The following is a 13828-nucleotide window of genomic DNA, read 5'->3' as shown; positions in this document are numbered from 1 at the left end:
CATTATGGCACATTATATTAATAAAAATAAAATATTAAATAAAAACTGACTTTGCCTATTTATCTATATATGAAAATTGACTCTAAAATTTTATGTTACCCTCTTTGGTACTATCAGTTCCGGAACATCTGAAACAAAAATTTAATTAATAAAATTGATTCACTGCAGGGATTTTTTAGAATAAAAGATACTTTTAACTTTCAAAAATAATAGCCCATACAATACCAAGTAGTGGTGTCATTCTCCACTAGTAATTTTATATTATTAAATATAAAGATTAGTTTTGATAATATACAATTTCTATTAAAATAAAACCAAATCAAGCTATTTTAAGGATACCTGGGGGTTTCGCCTGAACAGCTGTAGGACCAATTCTTCGCACTTCCTGACCGAACTCATCATGACCAATGATCTAAAAAATGTGGAATAATAAAAATTTTAAAAAAATTGGCGCCCAAAGTGGGACCACTTTCTTTTTTATATACAACTACTAACTAGCGACCCGCCCCGGCTTCGCAAGGGTGCAATGCTGATACTTAATATACTAGAGAATGTCTTACAACGTTCGCAGTTCTTCTGTCGTTAGACAATAGAAACCGCTATGTACCGCTAAATCTGTAATATCTTCTAAAGTATTCTAAAGTAAAAGCCATATTTATCTCTCATGTGTATCTATATTAAATGCATAATGTACTAAAGGTACTTAATTGGATAATGATTAATGCTGTATTGCTTAAAATCGCTTCGAAAATAAAGCATTATTTCTCTTAAAACGTAAGGGATAAAAAAGGTTTATTGCGGGTTATCCCTAAGAGATAGACATACACGATTGGGGATTTTTTAAGACCTTTTTAAGGCGTACAATACTGTAGTACATTATTTGGATCTATATCGTAGCGTTCAGCCAGCGTCTTCAATGTAAGCGCAAAAATATGTTTATTTACGACATCACTTTAGAATCCTCTAAAATGATCAGTGTTTCTCCACTATATTGTGCATGTATTATACATATAAACTCTTGAATCAATCTATCTATTGAAAAAAACCGCATCAAAATCCGTTGCGTAATTTTAAAGATCAAAGCATACATAGGGACAGACAGCCGTAAGCGGCTTTGTTTTATACTGTGTAATGATATAAAATAGTATGTATATAGTTTATTTCAATAAAAAAATAAACATAAAAAATCCTCAGATTTACATATGCAACGCTATGTGCTAGCTAGCTCAGATGTATTGTGCACAACTAACCGTTGTCGGTAATATCTTTATTTATAATACATCATTATTCCACTAAACTAATTATATCCGCTTCAATTTCACTTCCAAAGTTCCGATAACAGATTCGTCGACGTTTAAAACGCGACTTTTCCCAAATCCATAATGAATATCGTAGATTATTCAAACTCTCGACCGATACCATCGCGTAAATTCGATGTCATATGTTGTTTATTTGTCGTCATATGGTATGGAATACACTAAAGTTGAAAATATTGATACTTGAAAATATATTTTTTTAACGTATTGAATTATTCAATAACAAAAATCTAAATCTACACCGATATGGCCCAGTGGTTAGAACGCGTGCATCTTAACCGATGATTTCGGGTTAAAACCCAGGCAGGCACCACTGAATTTTCATGTGCTTAATTTGTGTTTATAATTCATCTCGTGCTCGGCGGTGAAGGAAAACATCGTGAGGAAACCTGCATGTGTCTAATTTCAACGAAATTCTGCCACATGTGTATTCCACCAACCCGCATTGGAGCAGCGTGGTGGAATATGCTCCATACCTTCTCCTCAAAGGGAGAGGAGGTCTTAGCCCAGCAGTGGGAAATTTACAGGCTGTTTATGTTTATGTTATTTAAATCTACACATCTAAAAACTTACAGCTAAATTAAAAAAGTCATTCGGCGGTACAAAAGCCTCCGCTATATATGTCCTCCCGTCACTGCCATCCAACGTCTTTAGTGGTACTTCAAATATCGTGTTTCCGTCCAAGCCGAGGAGTTGGACATTCTCCAGCTGCAGAGATGTGTTAGATTCGCTAAGAGATATCATCATGTGGTTGTATACGTCTGAAATATGAGATTTGCTTAATTTTGATTTTGTTTGGACAAAATATAAAAAAGACATCTCTCATTTGAGAAAAACACACTTTTAAGAGATAACAAAAATATATGAGACAAGAATCATTTTACTTGTTACATTTGTGATAAAAATATTAGAAAAGTATATTTCAGAGCATTTCCAGCCCTAAGTTATTATCGCTGCGAATTATGTCAATCCAATTTTAAAAAAAATCTCAGGATTTCCTGCCACTTTGATAATATTTGGTACCTTGTATTGGTCGATAGCTCGTCTCCTCTAGAGATATAGTTGGTTTCATAGAGAACCCATGCTGGAAAGTCAGGTTGGACAACCCAACCACCTTCACTGAGTGCTCCTCCTCACTCCCCACTGTTATGCTCCAGTTCCCTGGCTCTGGTTGAAGGACTTTCACTATCTGGTAAAATCATTAATTTTATCAATAGTGAGTATTTTTCTCTGACTAATATCGCGAACTTGTATTGTTATTTTACGTTTTCATTGAACTCTCTTAGAAGAATATGATCAAATTTAACATATAAGTCCAAAAAAATAAATAAGTTTACCATAATTTCTGACAAGTCCAAAGTAGTGACGAGTTGTGGAGGCCCCGTTATCTCTTCTCCGCTGGGGTTGACGACTTTGATCTGTGGCTTTGCCCCCGACACCGACACGGTCACCTCACCAACCGACTTGTCCACTGGGATCTAGAAATAAATGCAATAAAAATTTGGTGAAAATTTTAATGACCAAATTATTTTTAAGAATAAATAAATTATATTATGAAATATGTGAGCCGAGATGGCCCAGTGGTTAGAACGCGTGCATCTTAACCGATGATTTCGGGTTCAAACCCAGGCAGGCACCACTATGGAATGGTGGAATACGCTCCATACCTTCTCCTCAACGGGAGAGGAGGCCTTAACCCAGCAGTGGGAAATTTACAGGCTGATTATGTTATGTTATATTATGAAATAAATAAACAATGAAGAAATATTATTCACGTACGCATTATTCTCGCAGACGATGTCTTAAGTGAGTTTTGATGAAGCGTATCTGACGTCTATTTGTTCAAAAGCTTAACCACAAAAATAGTAAAAGACTTAAATACACAATTATGTAAAAAAAACAGAAAATAAGAGCGTTTCGTTTAAGCGCAGGATCCGACCATGATTGGCAATTGAATAGCAAAAAAATAAATAAACGAATATACTTGAGAATTAATATCATTTCTATAAATTGGAAGAGGATATTTCACAAGAAACCTTTACCTTCTGCGTATAGTTGTACCCAGCGGGATTGAAAGCTGAGCCCAAGTTCACTGTTCTCCCTTTTATGGAAGATCGCACAAACTCTAGCACCTAAAAATTAAAAATCCTTTTTTAAAGAAAGTTAATTTCGTCTAATTACATAAAAATACTTTTGAAAACGATTCGTACCTTATGTACGCTGGTTTTGTTTAAATTAAACACTTGTCCAGAACTAGCGGCGGCTATCTGTTGGTACACTTTATATGAAGGTCTGTTCAAGTCGTTACAATGTCCGGTCAATACGAACACCACCTGAAACGCCAAGTTTTTTTCTGGTTCAATTATTGTTTTCGTGGAACCAGTGCATCGTTCAGCTGACGTTCTGGTGAACGTTATTGAGGTTTAAATTTACTATCATTTGTTCAATATTTTCATAATACTCATACAAATGCTTTTTGTTAATATAATAATCTTAAAGTCTTGGAAAAGCACGGATTTCTAGAAGTGATCTCAGTCATGATTAGTGGTAAAATAACTAAAGAAAAATCTTTGTAAGACAAATCACAATGGCCACGCTGTTTATTCAAGATAATTTTATTTTTATTCTAAGTAATGCTTAATTCAACCATATGATTGAAAACAAATTCTCACCTGACTCTGTTTTCTTTGAATGGAGTCTAGCACCGATCCCACCTTTCTGTGGTCAGAGGCTGTAGCGTCAGTGAAGACGTAAATAAATGACCGGGGACGACTGACTTTCAAAGCCATTTGTATTCCTGTCAAAGATTTCTCAGGACAATCTCCACCTCCATAAACACGGACAATATTTAGTGCTGATTTGAAGATATCCTTATTTTTAGTGACTGTTGGGGGTCCTACAGCTGTAAAGAGAACCAGGCTTTTGAAATAACGGACTATTATAAATTTTGATGCATACAATATATTTGTACTATAACATAACATAACATAATCAGCCTGTAAATTTCCCACTGCTGGGCTAAGGCCTCCTCTCCCGTTGAGGAGAAGGTATGGAGAATATTCCACCACGCTGCTCCAATGCGGGTTGGTGGAATACACATGTGGCAGAATTTCGTTGAAATTAGACACATGCAGGTTTCCTCACGATGTTTTCCTTCACCGCCGAGCACGAGATGAATTATAAACAAATTAAGCACATGTAAATTCAGTGGTGCCTGCCTAGGTTTGAACCCGAAATCATCGGTTAAGATGCACGCGTTCTAACCACTGGACCATCTCGGCTCTAATTTTAAATTGTATAAAATTACAAGTTTTAAGTACATATAATGTGCTGCATTTAATACATTTTTTTGCTTAATATTGGTAGAATCTTCTTTCTCAATCAGTACTTACTAATTATTATTAATACCTTTTTCTTTTACGTATTACTATTGGAAAGAGGATGTGAGCGTAAGATTTAGTTAATCTATTGTACTCTTTTCGTTCGTGTGCCGCTGGTTCATTATCACAAGATAATCCTTTTAAACAGCACCATTGTATCAATGAGACGCAGTTTCAGCAAGTGTTTTTTTATCACCGTGATAAATTGTTTATACTTAGTTATTACGAGCAAATGTACCTAATGGTAAGTGGTCACCACCGCCCATAGACAATTGTGCTATAAGAAATATTAATCTTGCTTACGTCGCCAATGCGTCACCAAAATCGGTAACTAAGAGGTTATATCCCTTTTGCCTCTGGTAACACTAGATTTCAGACCCTTCAAACCAGAATACAACAATATTGAATAATGCTGTATTCAATATTGAATATCTGGTGGTACCTACCACCAAAGAGAAAATTTAAAGTCGTATAATCTTACTAGATTTATAAATAATTATAAGTACTTAAATGCATAAGATTGGATTTTTCTTTTTCAATTACGCTCGAGCTACTGTGTTAGGAATAGAACAAATACTAAGTTATAAAATTCTCTATGTAGTCTCGTTGTCTTCGTTTAGTTCTAGTATCTAAGTATATTATATTCATTTACTTAAGAAACCTTGACGATTACGCTTTTGTTTATAAATAAAAGTCAGTTGTATCTGCAGTTTTAAATGCTCACAAGGACGCAAGATAAGACGAATTAGCATACCAGTTACATCCTGAAATACTAAATGAATTGGCTTGAATGTACAATGTGTGTGCAAAGGCGGCCAGATGGTTCTAAGATGGCTTAAAACGATCTTTTAAAAAAAAGGTATGGGCAATACGACTTTTTATAAATTAGTAACGCGGAAGTTCCGTTTTATCTTTAGTCTTTATATGTCTACGCGGAATAAATTCATCTTCGCGTCCAATAGACAAGTGTATAAATAAATGCTCTTTGCATAATTTGCATCTCTGGTAAACCAAAAACAGTAACTTTTACACCACTTACTTTGGTCTAGGGAAGGGAAATCCCGGATATATAATAAATAATTTTGTATCTGGTAATCTCACAAATGGCAGCGCGTTGACAACTTAAGAAATAAGGACAATCTTTGTGCAGAGGTAATGAGTTAACATAAAAAATATATATCGACTATTGCAATGTTTAACTTAATACGGACATAAAATAAATGAACATACCTGGATCATGGAACGGCACGAATACAAAGTCATCGATTACATTGCTATCTTCTAAAGCTGTTTTCAAAATCATTTCAGCCCCTTCCCTTAGCTGCCTCAAATCATTAAACATAGATCCCGTTGTATCAAACACAAATACCAAACTGCCTTTTCCATAATCTTTATCCGTTAAATTACCTTTAAGATTATTATCAGATGGCACAACTTCGTACTGTTGAGACTTATTTACGAAAATTAAAATAACAAATGAAAAAAAAAGATAGTTCGCGCCCATTTTTAAATTTAAAACATTATTTAACTGTAAGTCATTCTTGTTTAAAATTTACGAGAACACTATTCATTCAAGTAATCACTACAAGATTTATCATTAACCTTTGGCTCTATAATCGATTTAGGTTAAAAGGAAATTATTGTTTAAGTAACTTTATCTTTATGCGTAATGTAAATTTGTATGGACGTTCCTTAGTGACAAGACTACGTTTAATGAAATTTATAAGATTCTAATACTTTTTCTAAAAAAGTTGGCCTTAAAAAGAAAACAAAAAAAATAAAAATAAGATTTAGATTAAAAATTAAAACATCGTTTAAAAATAAAATCTTTATTAAAATTCACACTTCACATAGAAGAAATATTTTATTTATACACAAAAAAAACAACATAACTATTCACCAAATAAAATTGCTCAAAATTGTTCCCATAAGTAACGGTCTACATATTTGTATGTGTATATTGAAAAATTATTTTTATATCGATTAAATAAAATTTATTAATAATATTAAGTTGCCACGTGAGAAAATAATTATATGAATTTCAGCAATAAATTTTCTAAAACATTAAATTATAAATTATTCGAACAAATACGTAAAGCGTTTTTTTATGAACACGATCTTACTAGGTATAAATATTATACCTATATTTTTTAATATTAATAATGTTGTTAAAAAAGACAATAGGATCTTAAAATACTCGTCTTTATTCTTGAGCAAGGCATTAGTTATATCTATCGTATAAAATAGCCTACAGATGAAATAATCTAAAACTCGAAGAAAATGTGAACTGACAGTAAGATATTTTAACAAAAAAAAAAAACAATATATAAGTATTATTTATACTAATCATATAAATTTGAGAAATTTTACATTTGTATTCAATAATAACCAGTTCAACTTAAATAATTATTTTTACTTTAGACAGTCCGGTTATAGTTATAGACGAACTGGAGAAAATAAATACTAATCAAGTGTAATGAGAGTAAAACAGGGATGAATAATCCAAGATTAACACTTCTAAAAGTACGTCCACTGTATACTAGTATAAGGGACAGTTTCTCTAATGTAATATAAAGTTAATTTCTTTATAAAATACTTACTACTAGTTCACATACATATTATTGCAATTAAAAATCATCAAAATTTATAAATTATCACTATAAGCATCAATTAATAGCCAATATAGAAAACCATTTTGAAAAATTAATTCATAAAATAAATCTATATCAAAGTTTCAATTGCATATTCTTAAAATATTTTAGAAATATCATTCTTATCTATTGGGACTTTTCGGTGGTAGCAAAAAAAAGTGATAATTTATGATATTGTCTAAATGAGTGAAGTGTATAAGCAGCATTATCTATTTTGTTAGTATTTAGTAGCTTTGGCAAGTTAATTTTATAATTAAACCTGTAATATTGGTCATGGATTTTATGAAATTGTGTAAAATCATGTTGTATACGTAGTACGTATGTATTACGTAGGTCCCTAACACATGGCGTATTTTAAACGCGCAAATGATACGCGTATACGCGCTTCAAACGAGATTTGAACGCAACCTTGTAACCTCAACACATGGAGCGATCGGCAACCGTGCGTTTACTGCGCGTATACGCGCAGATACACCGATACAGACGCGCTCTAATCGCTCGTATCTTCCACTTTTTGGTCATGAACTCGTCACGCCCCCCCCCCTCTACCCCTCCACTGGCCCTTTATACGGCGATCAAACGAGTTTCGAACGCTTCACACGTGCGTTTGTATCGCGTTTTATGCGCGTTCGAATCTACAAAAACGCATAAATATGCATCTACAGCGCGTTTAAAATACGCCATGTGCTAGGGGCCTTATATAAGATGATAAAACAGAAACGAAGTATACATTATATTGCGATTCCGAAACATGCTCAAAGTACTCGTGACGCTTTGAGGCTGATTCTGTTTACACATAATCTCTAAATAAAAGATTAATGTATATAGTAGTACTACTTGCTATCTACGATTATTAAAATATAAATCTGCCAGATTTGAAGCCTGTCAAATTAACTCAGCGCTTGTGTGCAACAGAATGTCACATACCCCTTAATTAAATATATTTTGAGCGAAATATATTTAATTTTTACAAAATCCCAATGGATCAAAAATCTAAGTATATATCGCTTTTTAAATAATATAAATATAAATACATAGGGCATAATGGTAATTGTTGCACTAGTTTCAGACACTGGTTTCGATTTTCTTACATCAATTATTTTTCTCTTACAGTAACGATGAACGATTGTTGCAAAACAACCTATAAATCGACAATTGTAATAATGCATCATGTAATATTATTAATTCATTTATCACTGTCAACAAATCAATGAATATGTCGAGAATGAATGGCGTCGAGATTTAGTTTCCTCCCGCGATTGAGGGGCGAAAAACCGTCCATCCATGAATTCATTGCGTACGTACGTTTATACAACTCCGCTACCGCCCGCTGCACGTCCCCCGCCCTCCCCACGTGCGCAGCGCTTAATAACAGGCCAATCAATTCCATAATATTTGATTGAATATATCGTTTTAAGCAACAATTGTCCATGGCTATTACATGGATGTTTTTGATTCCAGACCTCATCACAACAGTACACAATTTAGTTATATTATAGTTTGTCACATTTTATGAATATATGTAATATTCAACTACCTCGGGCATAAGTAACTCAATCGAGTTGAAGATACAATATTTCTATCACAAATTGCGACGCGTCAAATTCTAAAACTTATTTCAATAAAAATACACCAAAACCAAAACGTTTTTTGTCATTACTAAATCGAATATAATCCTATACTAAATCTAAAAGAGAAATGTCAAAAATTAAATTATATTTTCTGAAAGAAATTACACATAAATAATAATTATATTTTCTATTAAATAAAAATTAAGAGAGTAACAATCCCTCTTGTTACGGTAAAAATGCAATTTGAATTCAATGTAAAATGCTTTAAATATAATGTAATTATCATAATACGTATAATGTTACCATTACACTTAGCTACTTATACTTATATTATTGACATATTCATTTCTTTTTGTATAGTAATCTAAAATTTAATAAAATCTACTTAGTCAATAAAAACATACAGTAGTCAAAAAATCCCAACTATTTTGAACATTATACCATCACTGTGCAACCTGATTTTAGTTTAAACAGTCACTAGGGCCAATAGAAAGACCGCATCAACTATTATTTGGGTAAAGAATATTTTACTAACAGTTAAATATTCTCTATAGGTCTATCATTGAATAATATCATCTGTTTGTGCACTCGCTTGTCTTTCTATCTTCTGGTACACTAGCACTTTTTCTCCTACTTCGCCTTCAGGGTACTGAAACATTAATAAATATATAATTAATTAATTATATATCATTGCAGATTTATAAATGATTGATGTTACTAACAAATCTTTGTTTCTTAGTTTAAAATTGCACCACAGATATGTAAATGCTTATAAATACATATATAAGCTTTTCACATATGCAAAGATTAGGACTAAAAGCAGCAAAAGCTGAGATAGAACTGGTGAATTTTAACCAAGCCTTAGTCTTTTCTTGCCGAATTAGTTCCAGATATAATTGCCCACTGCATGGTCACTATTAATATGTAGTGGGCTAAGCTTAATCTTCTCTTAAGCAGTGTCAGTTTAATCAGTTATATTTTTTTATAGAGTGGCTAGTTTGAAAACTTTGCTGTATTTCAATACCATGGATCGAAGAGATCGTTAAGACTTTGGACCATCGCCTTCTCTCGCCCATCTCTGGTAGATTGGCGAAATAAACAGCAATATTTGTTTTTGCGCATACACCTTTCATTGACTGTCTGAGTCAAAATTTTGTCAATTCATATATTATACCTGTGTGTGAGGTAGTTCATGTATAAGCTTGTATCCTTTCAGCAGGTCCTCCACTCTGCCTTGCAGTACGTCAAACAGCACCACCAGAAAAGGCGTCTGTCTGGTGGCATACACCGACCGCCACCAGCGCTGGGGGTTGTGGTAGAAGGCTTCCGCTTCGTAGGTATGTGACGCGGCCGGCGGGTCGCAGTTGAGGTAGCGGGTTGACACATTCATATGTAGGTGGCTAAAAATTTTTATGCTTTTATGAGAGGTTTTGATTTCAACAGTATTTACATCATTACAATCAAGCAAGTACTGAACAAGGGACAATATATAAAAACATATGAAATTAAGGGAACAATCAGAACGCGTTTTTATACAGCTTACCTATACAGAGGAGTGGAGTGACAAGGCATCATGAATAAAATGGAAGACCGGTTGTTTGGTAATGCATCTCTTAGCAGAGGCATCACCTTCAAAGTACCACTTTGATGAACCATGCCAAAGTAGAGGCTAGGTACCATATTTCCAAGAAAAATGCTCAGAGCCACTGTGTATAACTGCCATCTATGGACAAATGTATTATGTTCAGGATATAATTATTACAGTAATCCTTCAGATAAGATTCAAGTTAATTCATTTGAAACATTTATTCATCATTCTTACCATATGCTAAATATAATATTGGTATTTTAGACGGAAAGCTCTTTACCACAAATAATTGTATATATTATTTAAATATAATAATTTATAAATGAATAAGCACTGTAGCTTACCTCTTGGCTTTTCTACTCCAGGGTACTATGACATCTTGGATTAGGTACAGAAGAATTGGCATCAAAGGTAAAACAAACCGGAATTCCTTGTGTGGTATAAAACTGAAAGAAAGTACAATAAATGTGAATTGCCAGATTTCTAATACATGTGTATAGTATAGAATAGTTCACCTAATATAGAATATTGGTCTTGAGATATGATATATTTAATTGGACATTGAAATCTCCTCTCGAGGCTTTAGAAAACTCTTTTTAAATTAAATTGTATAATTTCCTTACACATAAAGCTACATTTAGCTACAAAAAATACTTCATGAATGCTAAATATATTAACTAGATTAAGTTTCACCAAATGTAGATATTGTTAGCACTATCAAATTTATGTCCAGTTTTGGAAGAGATGACTATCTTCAAGATATGAGTGTAATTTATTTTATACTTTCGGTGTATTATAAAGTATATTTCTATTCTATTTTAATGCATTTTATTTATCAAAGTAAATATGGGTTTACATAGATTTATTTTTATATCAATTTTATTCTATTTTGTTAATGTATGTAATTCTATTTTAAAATAAATAAATACCTGTGTACTACAACATGGAGAGAAGTGGCTGCTAACAGAACCAGTCCAATCCTATTCTCACTTGGTCTTCTGACTATTGACATAATTGACCAGAATAATGGAAAAATATTAATACCAAGTACTGCTGGAAGACCTTGTGTTATATACCAATGCCTAAAATAAGATTAAATTAAAAGTTACATTAAAAGTTGACTAAAAAAAAAGGTAAAAGTTTCAAATGTATGTTGGCATAAACAAAACTCACCATGGATGGTTGCCATAGAAGGTGGAAATATTCTGAAGCACATTAAACCTGAAGAATTCCCAAGGGGTGATTATCAATCTACCATAAAAGTATGAGTCTAGAGCCACCATAGCTCCACCAGATAGGACTCTGAAAGGACCAAAAAGAAAACATTAGTTATGCTTTAGAAAAAAACATATAATACACAATCCTACAGAAATTGAAAAATTATAAAAAAAACTTTATGATAGTAATGATAATATATCACTTAATTTATTTAAATGATTAAGATTATGAGTAGTTTTATATGACTTACACAATAGGCATATAGGTTCTCAAAAGAAGCTTCAGTCGTCCCTGTCTGGTTGTCATGACATTGTATACTCCAAGAACTAGCCATATTGGAGCTGACGTTGGCCGCACAAACACAGATAAACATGCCAGCCATATCCAGTTATTATTTTCTGAAGTTAAACAATCAATTATTGAAATACACCTCATTAACAAACAAAAATAAGATGTAGAATTGATTTAGTCAATTACTTTGGCTAGTGGATAAAAGACCAATTAGTTCTTAAAATATTAGTCATTATGTATTATCCTAATCCACAAAGGTTTAGTATTTCGGAATATACTTATTGGCTGTAAGGAGGATTTGTATCAAAAGCATAAATATTTAAAACCTTTTAGATATAAAATACTACTTACTGATATTGTTCCTGCATTTTAATTATAACTTTTTTATTTCCTAGGTATTTATATGAGATTAAATATGTCTATAAATGCAGAAGTAATTTAAATACACTTGAGTCAATGTTTTTGTTTTTATGTCATTAAATTTTTTTGTGACAACATAGTATTACAAGTCCTGCTTACTTGCATATAAGGAAAAATTAATTAAAGCATTGATTACATTCAGACTTTAATTCAACTAAATATTCGCTCGTTAACGAATATAAATAATGTTTTTATAGATTTTAAATAGTAATCATAATACAAACTTACCATTTTCGTAATAACCAAGTTTTCCCGCTTTAAATGGAAAGATTGACATTGCAATGGCCACCAGAGAGGTTTCCAAGGTCTGCAAGAGGGTTCTACTCGATGTATAGAACCAAAACCAAGATGACAAAATTAAAAACAGGGCCCACTTTCGTTTGCCAGTCCATTTATAAAAGCTATAGTCCGCTGCTGTACTTATAATAGCTTGGAAGATGCGTGGCATAAAGACCTTAAACAAAAACAGATTTTGTATATTCGTAGCATTTTTTAAACATTTTTCCTTTAATGTTCATAGTAAAAATACTTACCACTGCATCCGCATAATCAAGTCCAGTGAATTTAAGAATTGTGTATAAAACTGCTACAACGCTTGGATATAAGTAACTTCTAAGGCCTTTCTGCCACTCCCAGGTCAGTTCTCCATAGCCGAATGCATGTTTATGGGCTACCTCCAAAGTCTGCCAATACTCGTCAGGCACGTACCAAGTTTGCACCAAGAATACGGAGAGAATACGTACTGCTAATATCCCCAACACAACCTGCGCGGGCCTCAGGCCCTTTGCCAAAACCATTCTCCCGCCTAAAAGAGGTTACATAGTATCAGCTATAAATAGACCCCTAAAACGTGCCTGGCTTTTTAAGTATTTACTAATTTTATAATATATTTTGTAATTTTATGACTAAAATTAATTAAATCTAATTAGAATTTAAATAAACCACTATAACAGAAGTTAAATAAGTTGATCCAAAAAATGTCAACTAAAGCGTCCTTTTTTAATTAAGGATAAAGCTGAATGAATGCCACCTTTAAATTATTTGTAATTGTTTATAATTCAATATTAGTTACTTTAAAGCACGTCTACTGTATTTATTTATTGTTAATTTAGAACGAAAACAAATATTCCGTAATATTAACTAACACTAACCTCACCACAAATACACCGCCGCTGTAAAACGTAGTGTTGTCCACAACTCCACACTTCAGCGCTCAGTTGCTATAAAAGTTAAGACTACATTTAAGCTTAATTATTGAGCTGTAAAAATATTAATGTTTTTGCGTTGTAAGATAATCTTAAAAATATAATGTGTATTTAATGTACTTTGTAAATTAGAGTTCATTTCCAATTAAGAGTTTAGATTTCAATATTAAAGATGTGACATTGGGCTG

At 32.6% G+C, this 13828-nt stretch overlaps 2 protein-coding genes across 4 annotated transcripts; both read right to left on the bottom strand.

Annotated features, from left to right (window-relative positions):
- Positions 1-45: 45 nt before the first annotated feature.
- On the bottom strand, positions 46-6277 carry LOC135193937 (hemicentin-1-like). Its single transcript, XM_064218517.1, has 9 exons — positions 5927-6277; positions 3989-4218; positions 3527-3649; positions 3359-3448; positions 2654-2794; positions 2340-2505; positions 1890-2077; positions 340-412; positions 46-128 (listed from the first exon to the last, which is right to left on the bottom strand). Exons 1-9 carry the CDS (start codon positions 6198-6200, stop codon positions 91-93), a joined length of 1323 nt encoding a protein of 440 aa, XP_064074587.1. The 5' UTR covers positions 6201-6277; the 3' UTR covers positions 46-90.
- A 232-nt stretch (positions 6278-6509) lies between these two features.
- Positions 6510-13828, bottom strand: LOC113402301 (GPI mannosyltransferase 3). Of its 3 annotated transcripts, none has more exons than XM_026642506.2 (10): positions 13587-13828; positions 12969-13240; positions 12664-12889; positions 11975-12122; positions 11680-11808; positions 11436-11588; positions 10851-10952; positions 10462-10641; positions 10093-10318; positions 6510-9567 (listed from the first exon to the last, which is right to left on the bottom strand). In XM_026642506.2, the coding sequence occupies exons 2-10, from the start codon at positions 13230-13232 to the stop codon at positions 9478-9480; spliced, it is 1518 nt and encodes a 505-aa protein (XP_026498291.2). In that variant the 5' UTR covers positions 13233-13240; positions 13587-13828; the 3' UTR covers positions 6510-9477. The 3 variants fall into 3 exon arrangements, with proteins under 3 accessions (XP_026498291.2, XP_026498293.2, XP_026498292.2); XM_026642508.2 differs by having other exon boundaries at positions 13592-13805; XM_026642507.2 differs by lacking the exon at positions 13587-13828 and adding an exon at positions 13508-13529.

The sequence above is a fragment of the Vanessa tameamea genome, chromosome 22 (genome assembly GCF_037043105.1).
Source record: "Vanessa tameamea isolate UH-Manoa-2023 chromosome 22, ilVanTame1 primary haplotype, whole genome shotgun sequence".
Lineage (NCBI taxonomy): Eukaryota > Metazoa > Arthropoda > Insecta > Lepidoptera > Nymphalidae > Vanessa > Vanessa tameamea.
Note: the sequence above shows the minus strand (reverse complement) of the source record. Positions and strands in the feature narration are given on the sequence as shown.

Bases quoted from the DNA above. Each gene is read 5' to 3' on its own strand.
- LOC135193937 (XM_064218517.1), bottom strand. From the start codon at position 6,200: ATGGGCGCGAACTATCTTTTTTTTTCATTTGTTATTTTAATTTTCGTA. The intron at 2,795-3,358 runs GTAAAGGTTTCT...ATTTATTTCTAG, and splicing joins GGTACAACTATACGCAGAAG to ATCCCAGTGGACAAGTCGGT. The intron at 413-1,889 runs GTAAGTTTTTAG...CACATTTTTTAG, and splicing joins ATGACTTTTTTAATTTAGCT to ATCATTGGTCATGATGAGTT.
- LOC113402301 (XM_026642506.2), bottom strand. From the start codon at position 13,232: ATGGTTTTGGCAAAGGGCCTGAGGCCCGCGCAGGTTGTGTTGGGGATA. The intron at 12,890-12,968 runs GTAAGTATTTTT...TTTTTGTTTAAG, and splicing joins TTGATTATGCGGATGCAGTG to GTCTTTATGCCACGCATCTT. The intron at 10,642-10,850 runs GTAAGCTACAGT...ATTTGTCCATAG, and splicing joins TGGAGTAGAAAAGCCAAGAG to ATGGCAGTTATACACAGTGG.